The sequence below is a fragment of the Solenopsis invicta genome, chromosome 16 (assembly GCF_016802725.1).
Source record: "Solenopsis invicta isolate M01_SB chromosome 16, UNIL_Sinv_3.0, whole genome shotgun sequence".
In the NCBI taxonomy this organism is placed as follows: domain Eukaryota; kingdom Metazoa; phylum Arthropoda; class Insecta; order Hymenoptera; family Formicidae; genus Solenopsis; species Solenopsis invicta.
Window position 1 is genome coordinate 11,452,124 of NC_052679.1, and position 18,372 is coordinate 11,470,495.

Sequence of the window (18,372 nt, forward strand, 5' to 3'; positions counted from 1 at the left end):
GTGTACGTGTGTGTGCGTGCGTGCGTGCGCGCGCGCGCGCGCACACACGCACGCACACACACACACACACGCAGGGTGTCATAAAACAATCGTTTTTGCTCTCGTGGGTTGATAGAGCAAGTCAAACTGAGAAGAAAAGTTCTTTAACATTTTTTGTTATTTGCAATAATTAACAATATAAAAATTAGTAAAGTTCGGCAAATGAGCAAGTATTTTCCCTGTCTACCGCACGCGGGGTCCGCCCGTCTGTCGGTGGGCTAGGAGCAGTTGCGAGAGGCGGCGTGGTAAGGAGAAAGAAGCAACAATAGCTACCGGCCAGCGCGCTGGCGCTCGGCTGCCACAAACGCAAAGCCGCGCACGCACGTGGTAGCGCGGAAGAGATCGGAAAGCAGGCTGAAGTTGGTGGGGCGCAGTTTATCGTGCATCTTCCTCGTTTGACACATGCTCAAGAGAGAAAGCATGATACGACGTAACATTATGGAGAAATGCGGTGTTCTCTGCTCTGCATTATGCGAGCGGTATACGTAATATCACGGTTGATTGCGCACTGTATTAATTTTTAATTGCATAAAGAAATTTACTCGGATTCGAAGATTTGTTTAAAAAATAATGTAAATAGAATTACGATTCTCACAAGGAAACACAGGGAAGTGTCCGCCTCAGATTAAAACAAGTTTTTAATATGTTGCAGTACAGATAAAAATAAGGGACACGTATTTTTTTATACGTGCCCATACGCACTTTAGGGGGGTGAAACACCCCTTTGAAGAAAATCGGTTTTTTTCTTTCGAAGCGTATGCCGTCGAAACTATACGAGATAGAAAAAAATGTTTTAAATAAAAGTTGAATGGCTCAAAGAGTAATTTATAACAGCGGAAAAAAAATTTTCCTTTTTTAATTTTTTTTAATACTTTTCCCCGCCACTTTTTTTAATTTTTTTTAATACTTTCGCCTACCTATTTTTTTTCAAAATTTTTATTTTTTTTATAAGCAAAATAAAGCTTATTTTATTACGAATTCAACGGTATATGATAAAGTTACAATACAACATTCCCATTTTCCAAAAATAATTAAAAACCTCTCTATACGCACGGTACGCGCACCCGTCCGCGCGTTCGTGCGCTACGGAAGTGATTCCCTCCGATTTCGACGTGCCTTTAATATGTTGTACAGATTAAAATAAGGGACACGTATTTTTTACACGTGTCCTAATACACTTTTAAGGATGAAACACCCCTTTGAAGAAAATCGGGTTTTTTTTTCGAAGCGTGTATCGTCGAAACTATAAGAGATAAAGAAAAATGTTCTCAATGAAAGTTGAATGCATGTTTTTCTTACATAAGATGACAAAAACATTTCGAGGAAAGTCTGTGTCTAATATGAAAACGCAGACATTGAGAAAAACATTTACTACAAAATAAAACGACACTACACTAAAGAATAACAACAATTACGGTGTTGTAAGACATTAATTTCTTGTTTAAAAAATAATATGTAATTAATATAAGTTAAACATTTATTTACTGGTCTACATGATTCGACTAGAATATTTGTTCTCTTCAACATTTTATAAATAAGGAGACTTGGATTAGAAAAAATTATTACTCACACATTCCATATCTTTACTATCTAACGCCAGCTCATCAACTAACAACAAGAGAACTAACATAAAACTAATTAAAAAATTAGTTAAAAATTTCATTTTTTATACTGCATTTATACAATTCAATTAAAGTGTTTATTAAATTCCATTAGTGTAGAAATATGCATAACCACGCTAATGGCGCGTGCACTTTGGGTCATTTCCTTACATACGTAACTTTTGAATTTATACATGTCAATACTGCCGAGACGTAAACATTCTATTTCAAGATAGGAAATGACCCTAAGTGCACGCACCAGTAACGTGGTTATGCATATTTCTATACTAATGGAATTTAATAAACACTTTAATTGAATTGTATAAATGCAGTATAAAAGATGAAATTTCTAACTAATTTTTTAATTAGTTTTATGTTAGTTCTCTTGTTGTTAGTTGATGAGCTGGCGTTAAATAGTGAAGATATGGAATGTGTGAGTAATAATTTTGTGTAATCTAAGTCTCCTTATCTGTAAAATGTTGAAGAAAACAACTATTCTAGTCAAATCATGTAGACTAGTAAATAAATGTTTAACTTATATTAATTACATATTATTTTCTAAACAAGAAATTAATGTTTTACCGTAATTGTTGTTATTCTTTAGTGTAGTGTCGTTTTATTTTGTAGTAAATGTTTTTCACAATGTCTGCGTTTTCATATTAGACACAGACTGTCCTCGAAATGTTTTTGTCAACTTATGTGAGAAAAACATGCATTCAACTTTCATTGAGAACATTTTTCTTTATCTCTTATAGTTTCAACGATACACGCTTCGAAAAAAAAAACCCGATTTTCTTCAAAGGGGTGTTTCACCCTTAAAAGTGTATTAAGACACGTGTAAACAATACGTGTCCCTTATTTTAATCTGTACAACATATTAAAGGCACGTCGAAATCGGAGGGAGTCACTTCCGTAGCGCACGAACGCGCGGACGGGTGCGCGTACCGTGCGTATAGAGAAGTTTTTAATTATTTTTGGAAAATGGGAATGTTGTATTGTAACTTTATCATATACCGTTGAATTCGTAATAAAATAAGCTTCATTTTGCTTATGAAAAAAATAAAAATTTTGAAAAAAATAGGTAAGTGGTGGAGGAAAGTATTAAAAAAAATTAAAAAAAGAAAATTTTTTTCCGCTGTTATAAATTACTCTTCGAGCCATTTAACTTTTATTTAAAACATTTTTTTCTATCTCTTATAGTTTCGACGGCATACGCTTCGAAAGAAAAAAACCGATTTTCTTCAAAGGGGTGTTTCACCCCCCTAAAGTGCGTATGGGCACGTATAAAAAAATACGTGTCCCTTATTTTTATCTGTACTACAACATATTAAAAACTCGTTTTAATCTGAGGCGGACACTTCCCTGCGTTTCCTTGTCAGTAATAAATTAAAATTATGTCATCACGGCAATACAACTTCAATTTACGAAACTCTTACTGTATGTCAAAACATAATTTTAATTAACTTAAGAAACTCGTAAATCTTTTTAAACAATTACTTTTTAAAATAATCTGTAATAGAAAATAATTTTAATTCAATAAATTTATAAAAATATTAACATTATTTGGTAATCCAGTTTACTTTGTAATTGGCATAAAACAATATACTTACTTTGCGAGTGAACGATTATTGCTGTATTATTGCCAATCTAAAGAAATCACAGAAAATAGATTCTGTGTGATTTTTTTATCTATAATTTTTTCGGTAATAATACTTTTTCATAAAGATCGGGGTTCACTCTCTGTATTGGAGTATTGGAGTATTGTGTTTTACGCCAATTATAAAGTAAACTGGCTTACCAAATAATGTTAAGATTTCTATAAATTTACCAAATTAAAATTATTTTCTAATACAGATTATTTTAAAAAGTAATTGTTTAAAAAGATTTACGAGTTTCATTAGTTAATTAAAATTATGTCTCTACCATAGACGTAGTATAAATAGACCGGACATGCCATGCCAATCGATGAGTGGCATGTGTAAGAGAGACAAACGCCAGGCAATTTTTTCGTGTCTCTTTAATAGAAGTGGGGGAAATATTAAGTGGGCCCTTAGACTATATAAATATGTTGCTAATGGTCTGCATAAACTATAGCACGACTGTGAGCCAACATGTTCCGACATCCCAGTACCCAAAAACGCGCAAACTTCAAATGACGCTATTCAACACTATTTTGTAACACGAGTATGAATAATTATATTTCCGACGTATTTTCGCCTGTTGAACACGAATCCATTGTAAAAATTTAGCTATCACGTCATAATTTTAAGAAAAACAATGATTTTGCAGTTTTATTTATTTTTAGCTTCTTTAACATCATATCAGTAAAAATTGTGACAATAATCAAATTTTAATAACGGTTATAATGGTAATAATGGTCAACAAGTAATAATACGTTAGAAATGACTATTTAGATTCAGTTGTAAAAAAAAGGTTAAATTTTGGACAGTGTAATTATATATATACAGGGTGCGAGAAAAGTTCCGGGACGGCGAAATATCTCAAAAACTAAGCATTTTAGGAAAAAGTGTTTTAGACAAAAGTTGTAGGGTTTAAAAAGATCTATTTACTGATCTTATCAGTTTGACCTTGGATGGCGTCGCCAAGGTCAGATCGAAATTACATTAATTTTTTTAAATGGAACACCTAACTTTTTATTGCATATTCTTGTAGCTTATCTCGAGACCTTTCCAAAACATTACAAGAAAGTTTATTTTCGTTGAGTACTTTCCGAGTTGTGAGGCTTGAAAGCTACAGTGTACTGTAGTGTGGGTCCAGCCAGTTAAGGCAAGAGTGGCGTGTGGGTCCGGCCAGTTAAGGCAAGTGTGGCGTGTGTCCGGCCAGTTAAGGCAAGTGTGGCGTGTGTCCGGCCAGTTAAGGCAAGAGTGGCTGGACCCACACTACAGTACTCTGTAGCTTTCAAGCCTCACAACTCAGAAAGTACTCAACGAAAATAAACTTTCTTGTAATGTTTTGGAAAGGTCTCGAGATAAGGTACAAGAATATGCAATAAAAAGTTAGGTGTTCCATTTAAAAAAGTTAATGTAATTTCGATCTGACCTTGGCGACGCCATCCAAGGTCAAACTGATAAGATCAGTAAATAGATCTTTTTAAACCCTACAACTTTTGTCTGAAACACTTTTTCCTAAAATGCTTAGTTTTCGAGATATTTCGCCGTCCCGGAACTTTTCTCGCACCCTATATATATATATATATATATATATATATATATGTATATATATATATTTATATACACAGGGTGACCAATGGGAATGTGTTGAAAGTAAACGGTTATATATCCCCTCCTCGATTTCGGTAACTGTTTTATCGTCTAGGGTCCGCTACCTAAGACCCGTCAATTTCATTTGAACCGTCGTATAAACCGATTTGCGAGTTATAGGATGGACGCGCTAAGCATCGAAGAAAAAGTGTTTCTCATCGAGTGCTTCTATAGTAGAGGCAAAAACTATAGTCAAGCGTATCGTGGATTCCGTAGTAAATATGGATCTAAAAAAGTTTCAAGCGAAACAATATTCAGAAGGTATGTTTTTGATACTTTTTACCCACGCTCCCTCTCCCTGGAATCGCGTCATCATTCCAATGTTGGTTAGGTGAGATTTTATTTTTATTTGTCGATATTTTTTGATAGGATTATTGATAATTTTGGTATGTATGGCACTTTGAACAATCGTAGACATGATTTACCTGGTCCATTTCGTACCGTTACAACGGACGAAACAATTGATGACGTTAGAAATTATTTTGACAAAAATCCAAACACCTCGATTAGGAAAGCTGCTCAGGTTTTGGATTTAAAGCAAGAAACTCTCCGAAAAATAATGAGAGACGTCATTAAACTGCATCCCTACAAAATCACTACATCAATTGCTGACGGAGAAAGCGATGGAAAAACGAGTTGAGTTTTGTAAGGTGATAACCAATATGTTTGAAAGTGAGGAACTCGATGAAAAACAAATAATATTTACGGATGAAGCTCACTTTTGGTTAAACGGATATGTCAACAAACAAAATTATCGGTTTTGGGGACAGGAAAATCCAAACGTGTCTATTGCCGTTCCTCTTCATCCTCAAAAGGTTTCCGCGTGGGCTGCAATTTCTGTAAAAGAGATCTACCTGCAATTTTTTGAAGGAACTGTGACTAGTCAAAGTTATAAAGAATTATTAGAGACTAAATTCTTTCCCCATGCAAAGAAACGCGGATTAGTAAAGAACTTCCATTTTATGCAGGATGGCGCGACCCCACATCGTACACGCGAAGTCTTTGAATCGATACATGAAGTGTATGGCAACAGAGTAATTGGATTAGGATACCCAAAATTTGCTCATGGAGGTCTGAAATGGCCTCCTTATTCACCTGATTTGAACCCGTGATTTTTTTCTTTGGGGTTACCTCAAAGATAAATGTTACGCCGTACAACCTCAAAACACCGCAGAGCTGATAAATAGTATTAAAAAATGCACTCGCAGCATTCCTACATCTATGTTAGATAATGTATTTCAAAGTTTTTGCAAACGATTGCAGTTCTGTGCTAATTCTAATGGACAACACTTTGAAAACATATACCATTAATTCATAAGCGCAAGAAAAATTTTTCTTTTTTTTAATATTGTGTATTTCAATTGTTAAATTATTATATTTCTCTTTCATATATATGGTAATAAAATTGACAAGTTTTCTCTACAAAATAGCGTTTAATTCATTTTATTCGGCCTATTTGTTACGAAGTAATAACTATTTACTTTCAACACATTCCCATTGGTCACCCTATATATATATATATATATATATATATATATATATATTTTGTTTTATCAACCTTTGAAATGAACAGTTTTTGTTAGTGTATAGTATATCTTACAAACAATGAATGTAAGTTTAGATTAAACGTTTTAATAATGAAGTTTTAGCTTCACCTTTCAATTTGAAGAACATACGAAAGCATGCGAAATTATGGAAAATCGTACTTATTTTTTAATTAAATTAATCATTGAGATATTAAAAATATCTCAATGATTAATTTAATTAAAAAATAAGTACGATTTTCCATAATTTCGCATGCTTTCGTATGTTCTTCAAATTGAAGAAAAATATTAGATGTATCAAGATTTCTAATAATTGCAAAATTAAGCGGGGCAAAATATGTTTTTTATGTAATGTACTGTTTAGTCTATTAAAATTAAAAACTTTCTCTGCTGTGCATATTATTTTATATGTGTCTTGATTAGGGTGTATTAAAAATCCTTTCAATTTGCATGCAATAAAAAAAACTTCTCTTGGTAATTATGAAAAAATGTTTAATTCCAATCTAATCTCAATATCTAGTCTAAAATCCTACTTTATAATAGACAATGTATGGTAAGACATCAGTCTCTATCAACATTTTGTTTTAATACATGATATTTAATTTGTAAATAGACATACGGATACTGAGAAAATTTTTTATTTGTTTACCTGAAAAATGCAATATATTCGCTGCTTGATGCTGGTCAATTTTTACTTTCATATTTAGTAGAATTACATTTGTATACAAAACAATAAATAGGCATTTTTGTTTTATTAATTATAATATATAGTTTAGAATTTTTCCAATTTTGATAACACTAATAGATTTATATATTCGACGCGTTTTTACACGAAATTAAAGAATCTGTCAAAAATAAGCGTCGCTTTGTTCTGCAAAGGGAAATATTCGTTAGTTAATAACCATTCAGGTTAAGAAAACTGTTATCCTGACGCAATTTAGCGACATATGCACATGAGCACCCATGACAGCTAACTTCAGGTAGCATATCCTATAGATTTTGGGTACTGATGGCGCTGCAAATCTTAGGTACATGCGTAAAGTTAGATTTTGGCAGTCCATATTTATATAGTCTAAGGTGGGACCTCTCTTCTATTAGAAAAACGAAAAAATCGCCTGGCATTTGTCTCTCTCGAACGTGCCACTCATCACTTGACATGGCATATCCGGTCTATTTATACTACATCTATGGTCTCGACATACAGTAATAGTCCCATAAATTGAAGCTATATTAGCGTGATGACATAATTTTAATTTATTACTGAAAATCGTAATTCTATTTACATTTTTTAAACAAATATTCAAATCCGAGTAATTTCTTTATGCAATTAAAAATTAAAACAGTGCGCGACCAAATACCGTAGTATTCCGTATACCGCTCGCATAACGCAGAGCAGAGAACACCACATTTCTCCATAACATTACATCGTATCATGTTTTCTCTCTCGACCAAGTGTCAAGCGAGAAAAATGCACGATAAACCGCACCCCACCACCTTCTGCCTGTTTTCCGATCTCCTCCGCGCTACCACGTGCGTGCGCGGCTTCGCGTTTGTGGCAGCCGAGCGCCAGCGCGCTGGCCAGTAGCCATTGCTGCTTCTCTCTCCTTACCGCGCCGCCACTCGCAACTACTCCTAGCCTGATGACAGACGGGTGGACCTTGCGTGCGGTGGGCAGAGAAAATACGTGCTCATTCGCCAAACTTTACTAATTTTTAAATTGTTAACTATTGCAAATAATGAAAAATGGTAAAGGACTTTTCTTCTCAGTTTAACTTGCTTATCAACAAGAGCAAAAACGATTGTTTTCTGACACCCTGTACATATATACATATACAGGGTGTCCCATAAAGGTCGGCACACCCAAATATCTCAGGAAATATAAGTTTTACAGAAAAATGTTTCAGACAAAAGTTGCATGGTTTCGAAGGGGACATAAGATGGTGTCATTAATTTGACCTTGAATAGTTGTTTGAAAGTCACGTGAAGAACACTTTTAATTTTTTTAATGGGACTGCCAATTTTTTATTACATATTCTTGCAGCTTATCTCGAGACCTTTCCAAACACTACAAGAAAGTTTATTTTTGTTGAGTACTTTCCGAGTTGTAAGGCTTGAAAGCTACGGTGTACTGTAACTTTCAAGCGTTACAACTCGGAAAGTACTTAATAAAAACAAACTTTCTTGTAATGTTTTGGAAAAATCTCAAAATAAGCTACAAGAATACGCAATAAAAAAATACAATATTAGAGTATCGGTAGTTCCTTAATTAAAGGGTATTGGTACTTCTCTAACAATCTATATTTTTTATTGCATATTCTTGTAGCTTATTTCAAGACTTTTCCAAAACAATACAATAAAGTTTTTTTTTGTTAAGTACTTTCCGAGTTGTGACGCTTGAAAGTTACAGTACACCGTAACTTTCAAGCCTCATAACTTGGAAAGTACTTAACAAAAATAAACTTTCTTGTAGTATTTTGGAAATATTTCGAAATAAGCTACAAGAATATGTAATAAAAAGTTAGCAGTCCCATTTAAAAAATTGAAGGTGTCCTTCACGTGACCTTCAAGCAACTATTCAAGGTTAAATTAATGACACTATCTTATGTCCCTCTCGAAACCATGCAACTTTTGTCTAAAACATTTTTCTGTAAAATTTATATTTCCCGAGACATTTAAGTGTCTCGACCTTTTTGGGACACCCTGTACATATAGCAGACCGGGACTATTCATTAGACCTTTTTTTTGTCTCCTGAGTCCTATATTCATAAAAAAAGGGGAGGGGACGATTTAAAAGGTTGAACCTTTAAGGCCTCGCACATGAAATACATAATATAAGCACAACATAAGACCAATGGGCCAATGAGCATCCAGCATAAAGTCGCCATATTGATTTACATAACATTTTCATTGGTCCGTCGGTCTTATGTTGTGCTTACGTTATGTTATGCATTTCATGTGCAACATCCTTTTCTCTTCACAATGTATAGATAGAACATGGAAGTGTACTTGCTTTAAAGTACATATAAAAATGTCGACCAATGCCAAAAATTACGAATAGCTCCAAGCCCGGGGTAATTCGTAACTAGTCCGGAAATATCCCGAAATTTGTGTTTTAAGTTGAAAAACTGTAAACAAGCTGTTGTTAAGACTTCCTTTTATTTGAAAAAAGATATAGGTATACAAAAAAACAAATGCAAACATACACGTTCGCATGTTTTTTTATGCCATTGGTTTAACAGATTTCGTAACCTCACAAATGTCAATCTTTAACGCTTTATAACTTTTTACCTGCTTAAGACCGACGATTTTATATTCACATTCAAGTTCTATGTACTAAAATACACAATATTATCAAGTTTGAACTACATCAATCAAGAACTTTACCTCAATGCTTAACTTTGCGTAGCGCAAACGTTCGTAACACAGCCAAAAGATTACAGTTACCCAACTTAAGTTAGGCACTGTAATCAGTATTAACGAATCGCCCCGATGCTCGGTATTACGAATAGCCCCAACTGTACGCATTATTGCGTATAATCGACAAAAATAGACATCACGCAGCAAAAAGTAAACACAAAATGTTTCAAATACATTCAACTGGACACAATACATTCAAAATTTTCAAAAAAAACCTTATTATCTTATTTAAATTTTGGAGAAATGCTATCAGAAATTACTTTGACTATCGCAAAACACATTTTTCACTACAACGACTTCAATAAGACGCCGTTACCAACAAAACTTTGTTAGCAACATCGTTACATTAGGACGTGTTTGCACTAGTTTGCAGTGTTTAAAGTAAATTTTTAATATGTACCCATAAAAAAATATTTCCAATTATCGAATTACCCCGTCTAACGATTTGGTCTCCCCTATACTATATGTGTAGATTTCATTTATGTTGTGTACATTACAATGTTAAAAGATTAAATAAAATGAATGTATAAGATTAGATTTAAATTGTTGCAAAAATCCAGAAATGGGAAGTTACAAGTAGCACCATTATTGTTACTGTTACTTTTTTACAATAATGATTTGGTAACAACAATTTTTCATAATGATAAAAATCAGTGTTAAAATAATAACTTTTGACAAGCAATTCATTATTCGTTAAAAAAAGTAACCAGTGTTGTGCAATACATAGATACAAGTATCTTGGTATTAAGTAACTAGATACACATTTATATACTTCGGTACTGTACTGAAGTAATTTTTTCTCTGGTACCTATACCTGTATCCAAAAACAATTTTTTATGTACTGATACCTCTATTTTAAATACATTTAAGTTACTTTTTGAATGATACTTGATATGAAATGCACATTCAACAAGCGCGAAACTCGATAAAAATGTATTATATTTCACATAAATTTATTTTACAATTGGATATTTAAAATTGGAAATTTAAAATAAAAATTTTAATATTTTTTTATCAATAACAAAAAAAGTTTTCAGTATAAAAAATTCAAAAGCAGTGATAATAAAATTTAGATCATTATATGAAGACAATAAACATTAAAATCCCTAATAGACACAACTATTATAGATTTTAGTACTAATAATTTCTTGCGTAATTTTATACACATTTTCAAATTCATGAAAATCACACCAAAAATTATCAGCTACGATCTAACTGTAGCCGTTATTCAATGTTCATATTTGTCTTCATATATCTAAATTTATTATTATCATTGTTTCTTTTCAGTATAAAATATATACATATGTCTAAATTTTATTATCACTGTTTTTCAATTTCTCAGTATAAAATATATATATTAGGTTGACCAATAAGTCCATGTAATTTTTTATTTACAGATAAAAATAATTTTTTTGTAAAATGAAATAAATGATAATCTAAAGACGCAAGGTCTGATGAATATAAAGGATGCAGAAATAAGACATCCCAGTCCAGTGCCAATAATTTTTTGCCGAGTTTGCAAAGATGTGTGCAATTTGGCGTTGTCGTGATGAAAGGTAACACCTTTGCTATTCACCAATTCGGGACGCTTCTCATGGATCGCTGCGTTTAATTTATCCAGCAGATCACAATACATTTCAAAGAATAAAATAATTCAGATGTCTATTATGATCTTTGTATTATGATCAGTTAAATTAAACGCGACAATCCATGAGAATATCTTTCCAATACCTCCAAATTGAGAACGTGATCATGTATAAATAAAGCTCTGTATTTGAAACGCTTTGGCAGTTCACTACGTTATCTCTGATTTTTGGTGCTCAACGTTATTATAAACGATCCATTTCGTTGCCTATCACCATTCGCTTAAAAAATGGATCACTTTTTCACGTATTATGAATAAATTGCTGATGGAAATGCATTTGATTCGATTTGCTCTACTGAGATCATGCGGAACCCACATATCAAGATGATTAACAAAGCCAAGTTGATGCAGATGATTTTCTATGCTCGACTTTGATATTTAAAGAATGTCTGCAATATCGATTTCAAGGTTGATGTGTCTTGAATAGAAAAATTTCCAGAAAATCTTGTAAACTTTTAACACACGTTTTTTCACAACATCCTCACCATATGCTGTACATATCTTTTTACAGGTTTGCGCCACGTTTTTATCTTTTTTGAAAAAGCATAATATACCAAAAATACTCATTTTTACTATTCATTTTACAATAGACGTCAAACACTCAAAAGACTAATCGTCACGCTTTTTTTTTTAAATGCACTTTGAAATATTACCTGTAGCTGGTATTTATAATTAATTTTTATATTTAGGGCCATCTTAAGTACTGTCATTGGCCAACTACAAAGCCATATTAGCATCTTAAAACATTACTTAAGACAGTCTTGAAACAAGATACGATTATGAATACTGATCCATGAAATATGCTCTCAAGATTTAAAAATAAATGCTTTTAAGAGCGTCTAAACTATCTATCGACAAAACCACACAGACTTATTAAACAAATCAATATACATTTCTACTCATTAATTCCAATACACCACCAAAAAATTATTGATTTTTGGGAAAGTAATGAATAGAAGCTATTTTGTGATGAATATAGATTTGTTTAAACAAATAAACATGTTTTGTATTTATATACATTGTTTACAAAGAAATTGAGCCTTGATTTCCTTAATTTTTCTTTCACCAAAGTATCCACGGAAGTCCTTTCACTATGTTAACAAATCAGTTTCAAAACATTGGTAACATATCTGATATTACTACGAGCACCTCGTGATATTGCGCGTGTATTTATTTCCAAGGATCAGATACTGATTAGCTGTTAGCCCCGTTTCTTCAAAAAGTAAAGTTTTCAATAATTTTTTTATACATAATGTATAGTTACAATGCATGCAAGTGCTAAAAATGTTCATAACAGCAAGTCAACTTATTTCTGTGCAAAACATACGTATTACGTTCATCTTTTACAGAAAAATCAACAAATTTGAGAGTGTATTGAAATTACTAAACAAGAAGGCCTCTTCGGTCATAGCTAAATCTTACAGTGCTTTTATGTATTCGTGTGATTTTATATACTTTCTCAGACTCAACCAAATTGCGCGCCATTACTTTCGGTCATATAACACAGTTATAATCGAATGAAAGTAATATCACTTTTATTAAATTAAAATTAATTTAATAATACTTGATGCTTACTAGCATCTGTATTAACCCTTTCCCCCCTAAAAAAATGTATTAAAATTATGTGTATTAAAATTATTAAGCGGTAGTGTATATATACACATTTCTTTTCAATTTTTAAAAAATAATTATTCAATACTATTTCAACATTGTAGCAACATTAATAATTAATAGAAAACAATATAGCGTTTTCAGCATTGAGAAAACATTTACTTCAACACGCAGCATTACTATTTCTCATTGCAGTAATGTTCTTTCAATGTTCATTATTGTTTAAAATGGGTTATTTTGCTCATATAAAATGTTTAAATAGATATATGTATAAAGTAAATTTTAGAAAGTCAGAAATATTGTCATATATTGTAAAACAGGGTGATTTTAGTACTAATCACCAAGATACAAAAACACTTTTTAATTATTTAATTATATAGTGTACTCATTGCTGTCACAAAAAAAACGTGATTTAAATAAATCTCGTTTTTCCATAACAACAATGAATATTAAGTCCGCTGTAAAATTTTTAAATTTTAAAAGTGTATCAATATCATATTTTTAATCAGTATTTTATGACTGATTTACATAATTATTTATAATGTATTCATTATATGACTAATTTATATAATTATTTATAATGTATTAAGTATAATTTTTTTGAAAGTAATGTTAATTATTGCTTAACATTTCTGACAACATAAAAATCCACAAACATCATAAAAATATTCCATAGATTTCTTTTGTCTTTACACTGCTCTATTTTTCATACTTTTATGCTGGAATATAACATATTAATTTTATATAATTTCAGTGAAATGTGTGCAATTATTTTCTTTACTGAAAAAAGCAAATGTTTTACGAACACATGTAAATTTTACCATTAAATGTTTCTACTCTTAAGAAAAATATCAAAAAAATCTGCAAAAAAAAACAATTTTTTCCTAAGCCTACATTTGTATACTTTTTGTTAAAAATACCTTTTTTTAATTAACAACACATTACTGCATCTTAAATAGATAACATGATATAAACTAACATGATATAAACCAAAGATTATTAACTGATCTAAAAATTATTAACAATTTACCTCAAAATGACATAAAAATTCATCAATTAATATAATTTTTAAATTTTGTGTGCACAAACATTTATTTAATATATACGTTTTTATTTAATAAAATATATATCATATTCTTTTAATTAAAAACAAAATAATTTAATGATAGTAAGAAAGCCTTCTTCAGTCGCAGCTAGATCTTAGTGCTTATATTTATTCGTGATTTTATATACTTCTCTAGAATCAATTCGGCGCACATTCTGGTTAAATTCGGAGAAGTATATAAAATCACACAAATAAATATAAGCACTAAGATCTAGCTGCGACCAAAGGCTTTCTTACTATCATTGTGTTGTTTCACTATCAGTCCAATAACATATTTGTAAAATAATTTAATGTTATTTTTAATGTTGCAGGAACATTAATATTAACAATCAATGAAATCAATATAGATTCAACATTTAAAAAATTCACGGTTTAACATTCAACATTGTTACGTCTCAATAACGTTCTTTTATGGGAAAACTACCATGGGAAACCTACCATTTTTGGAGGCGGTAATTCGAGACATAGATTAGACATATTCAAATCCTTTCCCGTCTGAGCTAGTGCACACAACTTGAGTGCGACAAACAAACCAGACTTGTCCAGGAAGCCACGCGATTGCGGATCAGCCATATCCCATATCCTACTCAAAATAACGTCGCTCAGCTGAGACTTTTTAAGAAATCTCGCAGCGTCCATCGCCTCAATCCGTCCATATCCATTTGGATCAATCTAAAAGCAATCATATATGAATATCAATAGTATTACAAGAATGATTCTACAAATATACTTCTGCTCTTTCCATAAATAATTTCATACCTGATTATAATAGGCTTCATATATAGCAGGATGACTTCCAGCCACCTACAAAAAAGACAAACTCAAATGTATTCTTTGATTCTATCTAGTTAACAAAAAAGGTAAATCGGAATATGCCTTAAGAATTCTGACTCCTCAGTCAAGAAATCCACGTTGACAATAACGACGTATCATTGCGGAAAATTAGAACTAATAGGGGTGAAACGCGACAGGTTGACGATAAAATTTTTTTTCACATATTATTTCGTAATTATGTGTTTCATTGTAAAAATGTGTTGTTTTGTATTTATCAAATTCGTAAAGATAAACTGCAAGTAAAATTTCTTTGAATGTTATACATAAAAGCATATTTTTCAGTCCTTTCGACAACTGTCAAATACTCAGTATGAGTCATAACAGATAAAAATATCATTCTATTTTAATAAAATTTGATTCTACTAGACACTGCTAAACATTACTCATCAACAGTTATTGATTGTTTCTACATATATTCTTATTCTAAAAGATTAAATAATCAACCTAAGAGTGCTTTCCAGCAATGCACATAGGCGACACTGTGTACAATGAAGTACTTTCCAACTATGACACAAGTCAACACAATCATATATAGCTAAAATGTTGTGTTTGATTGCATCGTCGTTTTATCACTCCCTACATAGAATATAAAGTTATAATGACATCACAATCTATTATCATTATCATTATCACTTTATTTGTTGCTTATAAGTACTTATAAAGTATTCTTATGATATTATGATATCATTATCATCAAATGATAAATGATATCTTTAAAATTATTATTTTTTTATGTTCTACCTGAGTCCATAATATCAACATTTTGGCAATAAAATGCAATGTTAAAATTAAAAGTAAAATAAAAAAACTAAGTAGCATTTCAGCTACAAGTTGACACTGTGTAACACTGTCACAGTGTTTGACTGTGTTACATTGTTGGAAAGCCTCAGACTGTCGAGAAAATAAAATAAGATAATTTATCAAAATGGCCGTTTAGCATTGGGAATTATATATAAAATTAGAAATAATATAGATTAGAAATGATTCATATTCAAAAACAGAGAAACAGAATACATGCTATAAATAATACTTATTAGATTACACCTACTTTGACATCATTGATAAATTTAACAATGCTAAATAAAAAAATATACACCACTTACAAAAAACAGAAACATTAAAGATTTTCCACTTATCCTCATTTGCACATTAGATGATTCCTATTGAAATAGGAAGTTAATGTCAATCTGACAATTAAGTTGAATTATTTTTTCTACCAAATTTACTAAGTATCAACTTTTTTCACATCTACTACAAGTTAAAAAGTAATTTATTTATAGATAATTATTTAAATGGACAACATGAATTACTGAAGTTTCTCGGCAACTCTTCCAAATAATTTTATATACTACTGAAACAAATTCATGCAATGCAATGATGAATTATAAATTTTATACATAGTTGATCCAAATTGTAAATTATTGTTACATATTTTCATTATAAATCATAAACGTCTCATCTATTATATATATATTATATATTAACAATATAGATGGATATAAATTTGATCTTATTATTTTATACTAATTTAAAGGTTATGCTAGAAAATGTGTTTATGATTGAAAAGAACTTGGTAAGATCAAAATATTGTTATTTTTGGTACTATTATATAAAAAGTTATTAAAGAAAACATTTCATCTTCGTTCATTGATAGTTCTTTTATATTATTGTTATGATATTCATTTCACTGTAAATAATATTGTATGTACTTTTCAAATTGAAATATTTTGATTTTTCAATATCATCCAAACTTAAAATTGTTTGATAATGTTCCATTGCTTAAAATTATCGTTTTGTTTTATATATTTCGACTAGTTTACTTGTTTAAGAATTTTTGTTGCTGAAGAAAACTGTATATTGAAACTTATAATTTTACTTCTGTCACTTATACAATAAAATATGTAATAAATTAACTTAACTACTTGCGACACCTTTAGCTTGCTAGTTATTGGCCTATTCATATTAATGATATCAATATAAATAATAAATAATGAAAATAATCGGCAAAATTACAAAAACGTTAAGACTTGTCGCTTGATGCTTATTCGCAGTAGACAAGCGACGAAATAAGACTCGTACGTTTCTGAAACAGCGTATCAATCGAATGAGAGGTTTTCTACCGGGCGGATAAAGTTTATTGAGATATAAGTACGTAAAAACGATATTCCGCCATGAAAACGAACGATGCCTCGAACTAGATCAACTATTCAAGTTGACAAAAATGCAAAGATTAGTTTGACGATTAGCGCAGCAATTTTGTACAAATCGCGAGATTCTCGTAAGAGGTTTGAGTGCACGTGCACGAGCCGCGTTAAACGTTATATTCTTGTAAAATCGTAAAAATTGCTATGTACCTGCGTAGGTGACGGAAGAGCGGCCATACTTGCGTTAAACACTATCTTAACCAATCAGACTCTCAATCGATAGCATACGATTTTAACAATTTCGTTGATTCCAACATCTCGCGGAGATTTTTCAACCATGCGATATCCCGGCGAATAATCGTGACTTCATTCTGCCTTTTCTTATGGATAGGAAACCGAGAAAAACGCGATGGCAGAAAGAATCCACCGAGAACACAGTTTTCAAGATACGCGTCAAAAAATACCCTTCCCTTTACTCAAAACCGCTTGCACAGTGTTGCACAGTATACTATTTAAGAACTATGCTCAGAGAACATATACTATGAGAAATGAAAGCTCTGTACTTAACATGGGAAACAGAAAGCATGACACTGCTATCTAGTGGTGAAGTGAGAAATTATATAAAGAGAGAATTATATAAAGAGAGAAGCGACATTGATGTCCAAAGCTCTGATTGGTAATCTGATTGATACTTGATTGGCTAAGCAAGCAGCCATATTGTAACCACAGCTGTTTACAGAATAGGTCTGTTCGAGTTGCTTGAAATCCCCAAAAATTTTTGCACTTGAGATAAGATAAATATATATTCGATCGTAAGAAAGAGAGAGACGACAAAGAAATTAATTCAAAAAGGGCAGCAACACAAACAGACCTAATGATATGAATGGTGTTTGATTAAAGCGGTCCCAAAATGGCGGTGGAGGACTCAATTAGATAATGGCTGTGTTCCGATATTAACTGCCAGTACTGAAAATGTATAGTATATGTGACGTGAACTATAAATTTTCAGTACTGCCAGTAAAAACGGAACACAGCCAATGGCTGTGTTCCGATATAAAGCCTGTCGCACATGAAATGCATAACAAAGCATAAGCGTAGCATAAGGTCTCTGGACCAATGGGAATCTTATGTAAATCAAAATGGCGACTTTA

The 18,372-nt window shown here is 31.5% G+C and overlaps 1 protein-coding gene across 2 annotated transcripts in view; it reads right to left on the reverse strand.

The window, feature by feature from the left end:
* Positions 1-17,750, reverse strand: part of LOC105198098 (epidermal growth factor receptor substrate 15-like 1) — a 109,996-nt gene extending 92,246 nt beyond the window's left edge. Inside the window, exons 1-3 of one of the 2 annotated variants that reach the window (XM_026140617.2) lie at positions 17,432-17,750; positions 15,003-15,047; positions 14,682-14,915 (exon numbers count right to left, since the gene is read on the reverse strand). In XM_026140617.2, coding sequence (XP_025996402.1) covers positions 14,682-14,915; positions 15,003-15,047; positions 17,432-17,458 — 306 coding nt within the window. In that variant the 5' untranslated portion in view covers positions 17,459-17,750. The remainder of the gene's footprint in view (positions 1-14,681; positions 14,916-15,002; positions 15,048-17,431) is intronic. The other variant, XM_026140618.2, reaches the window with a different exon arrangement.
* Positions 17,751-18,372: the final 622 nt, after the last annotated feature.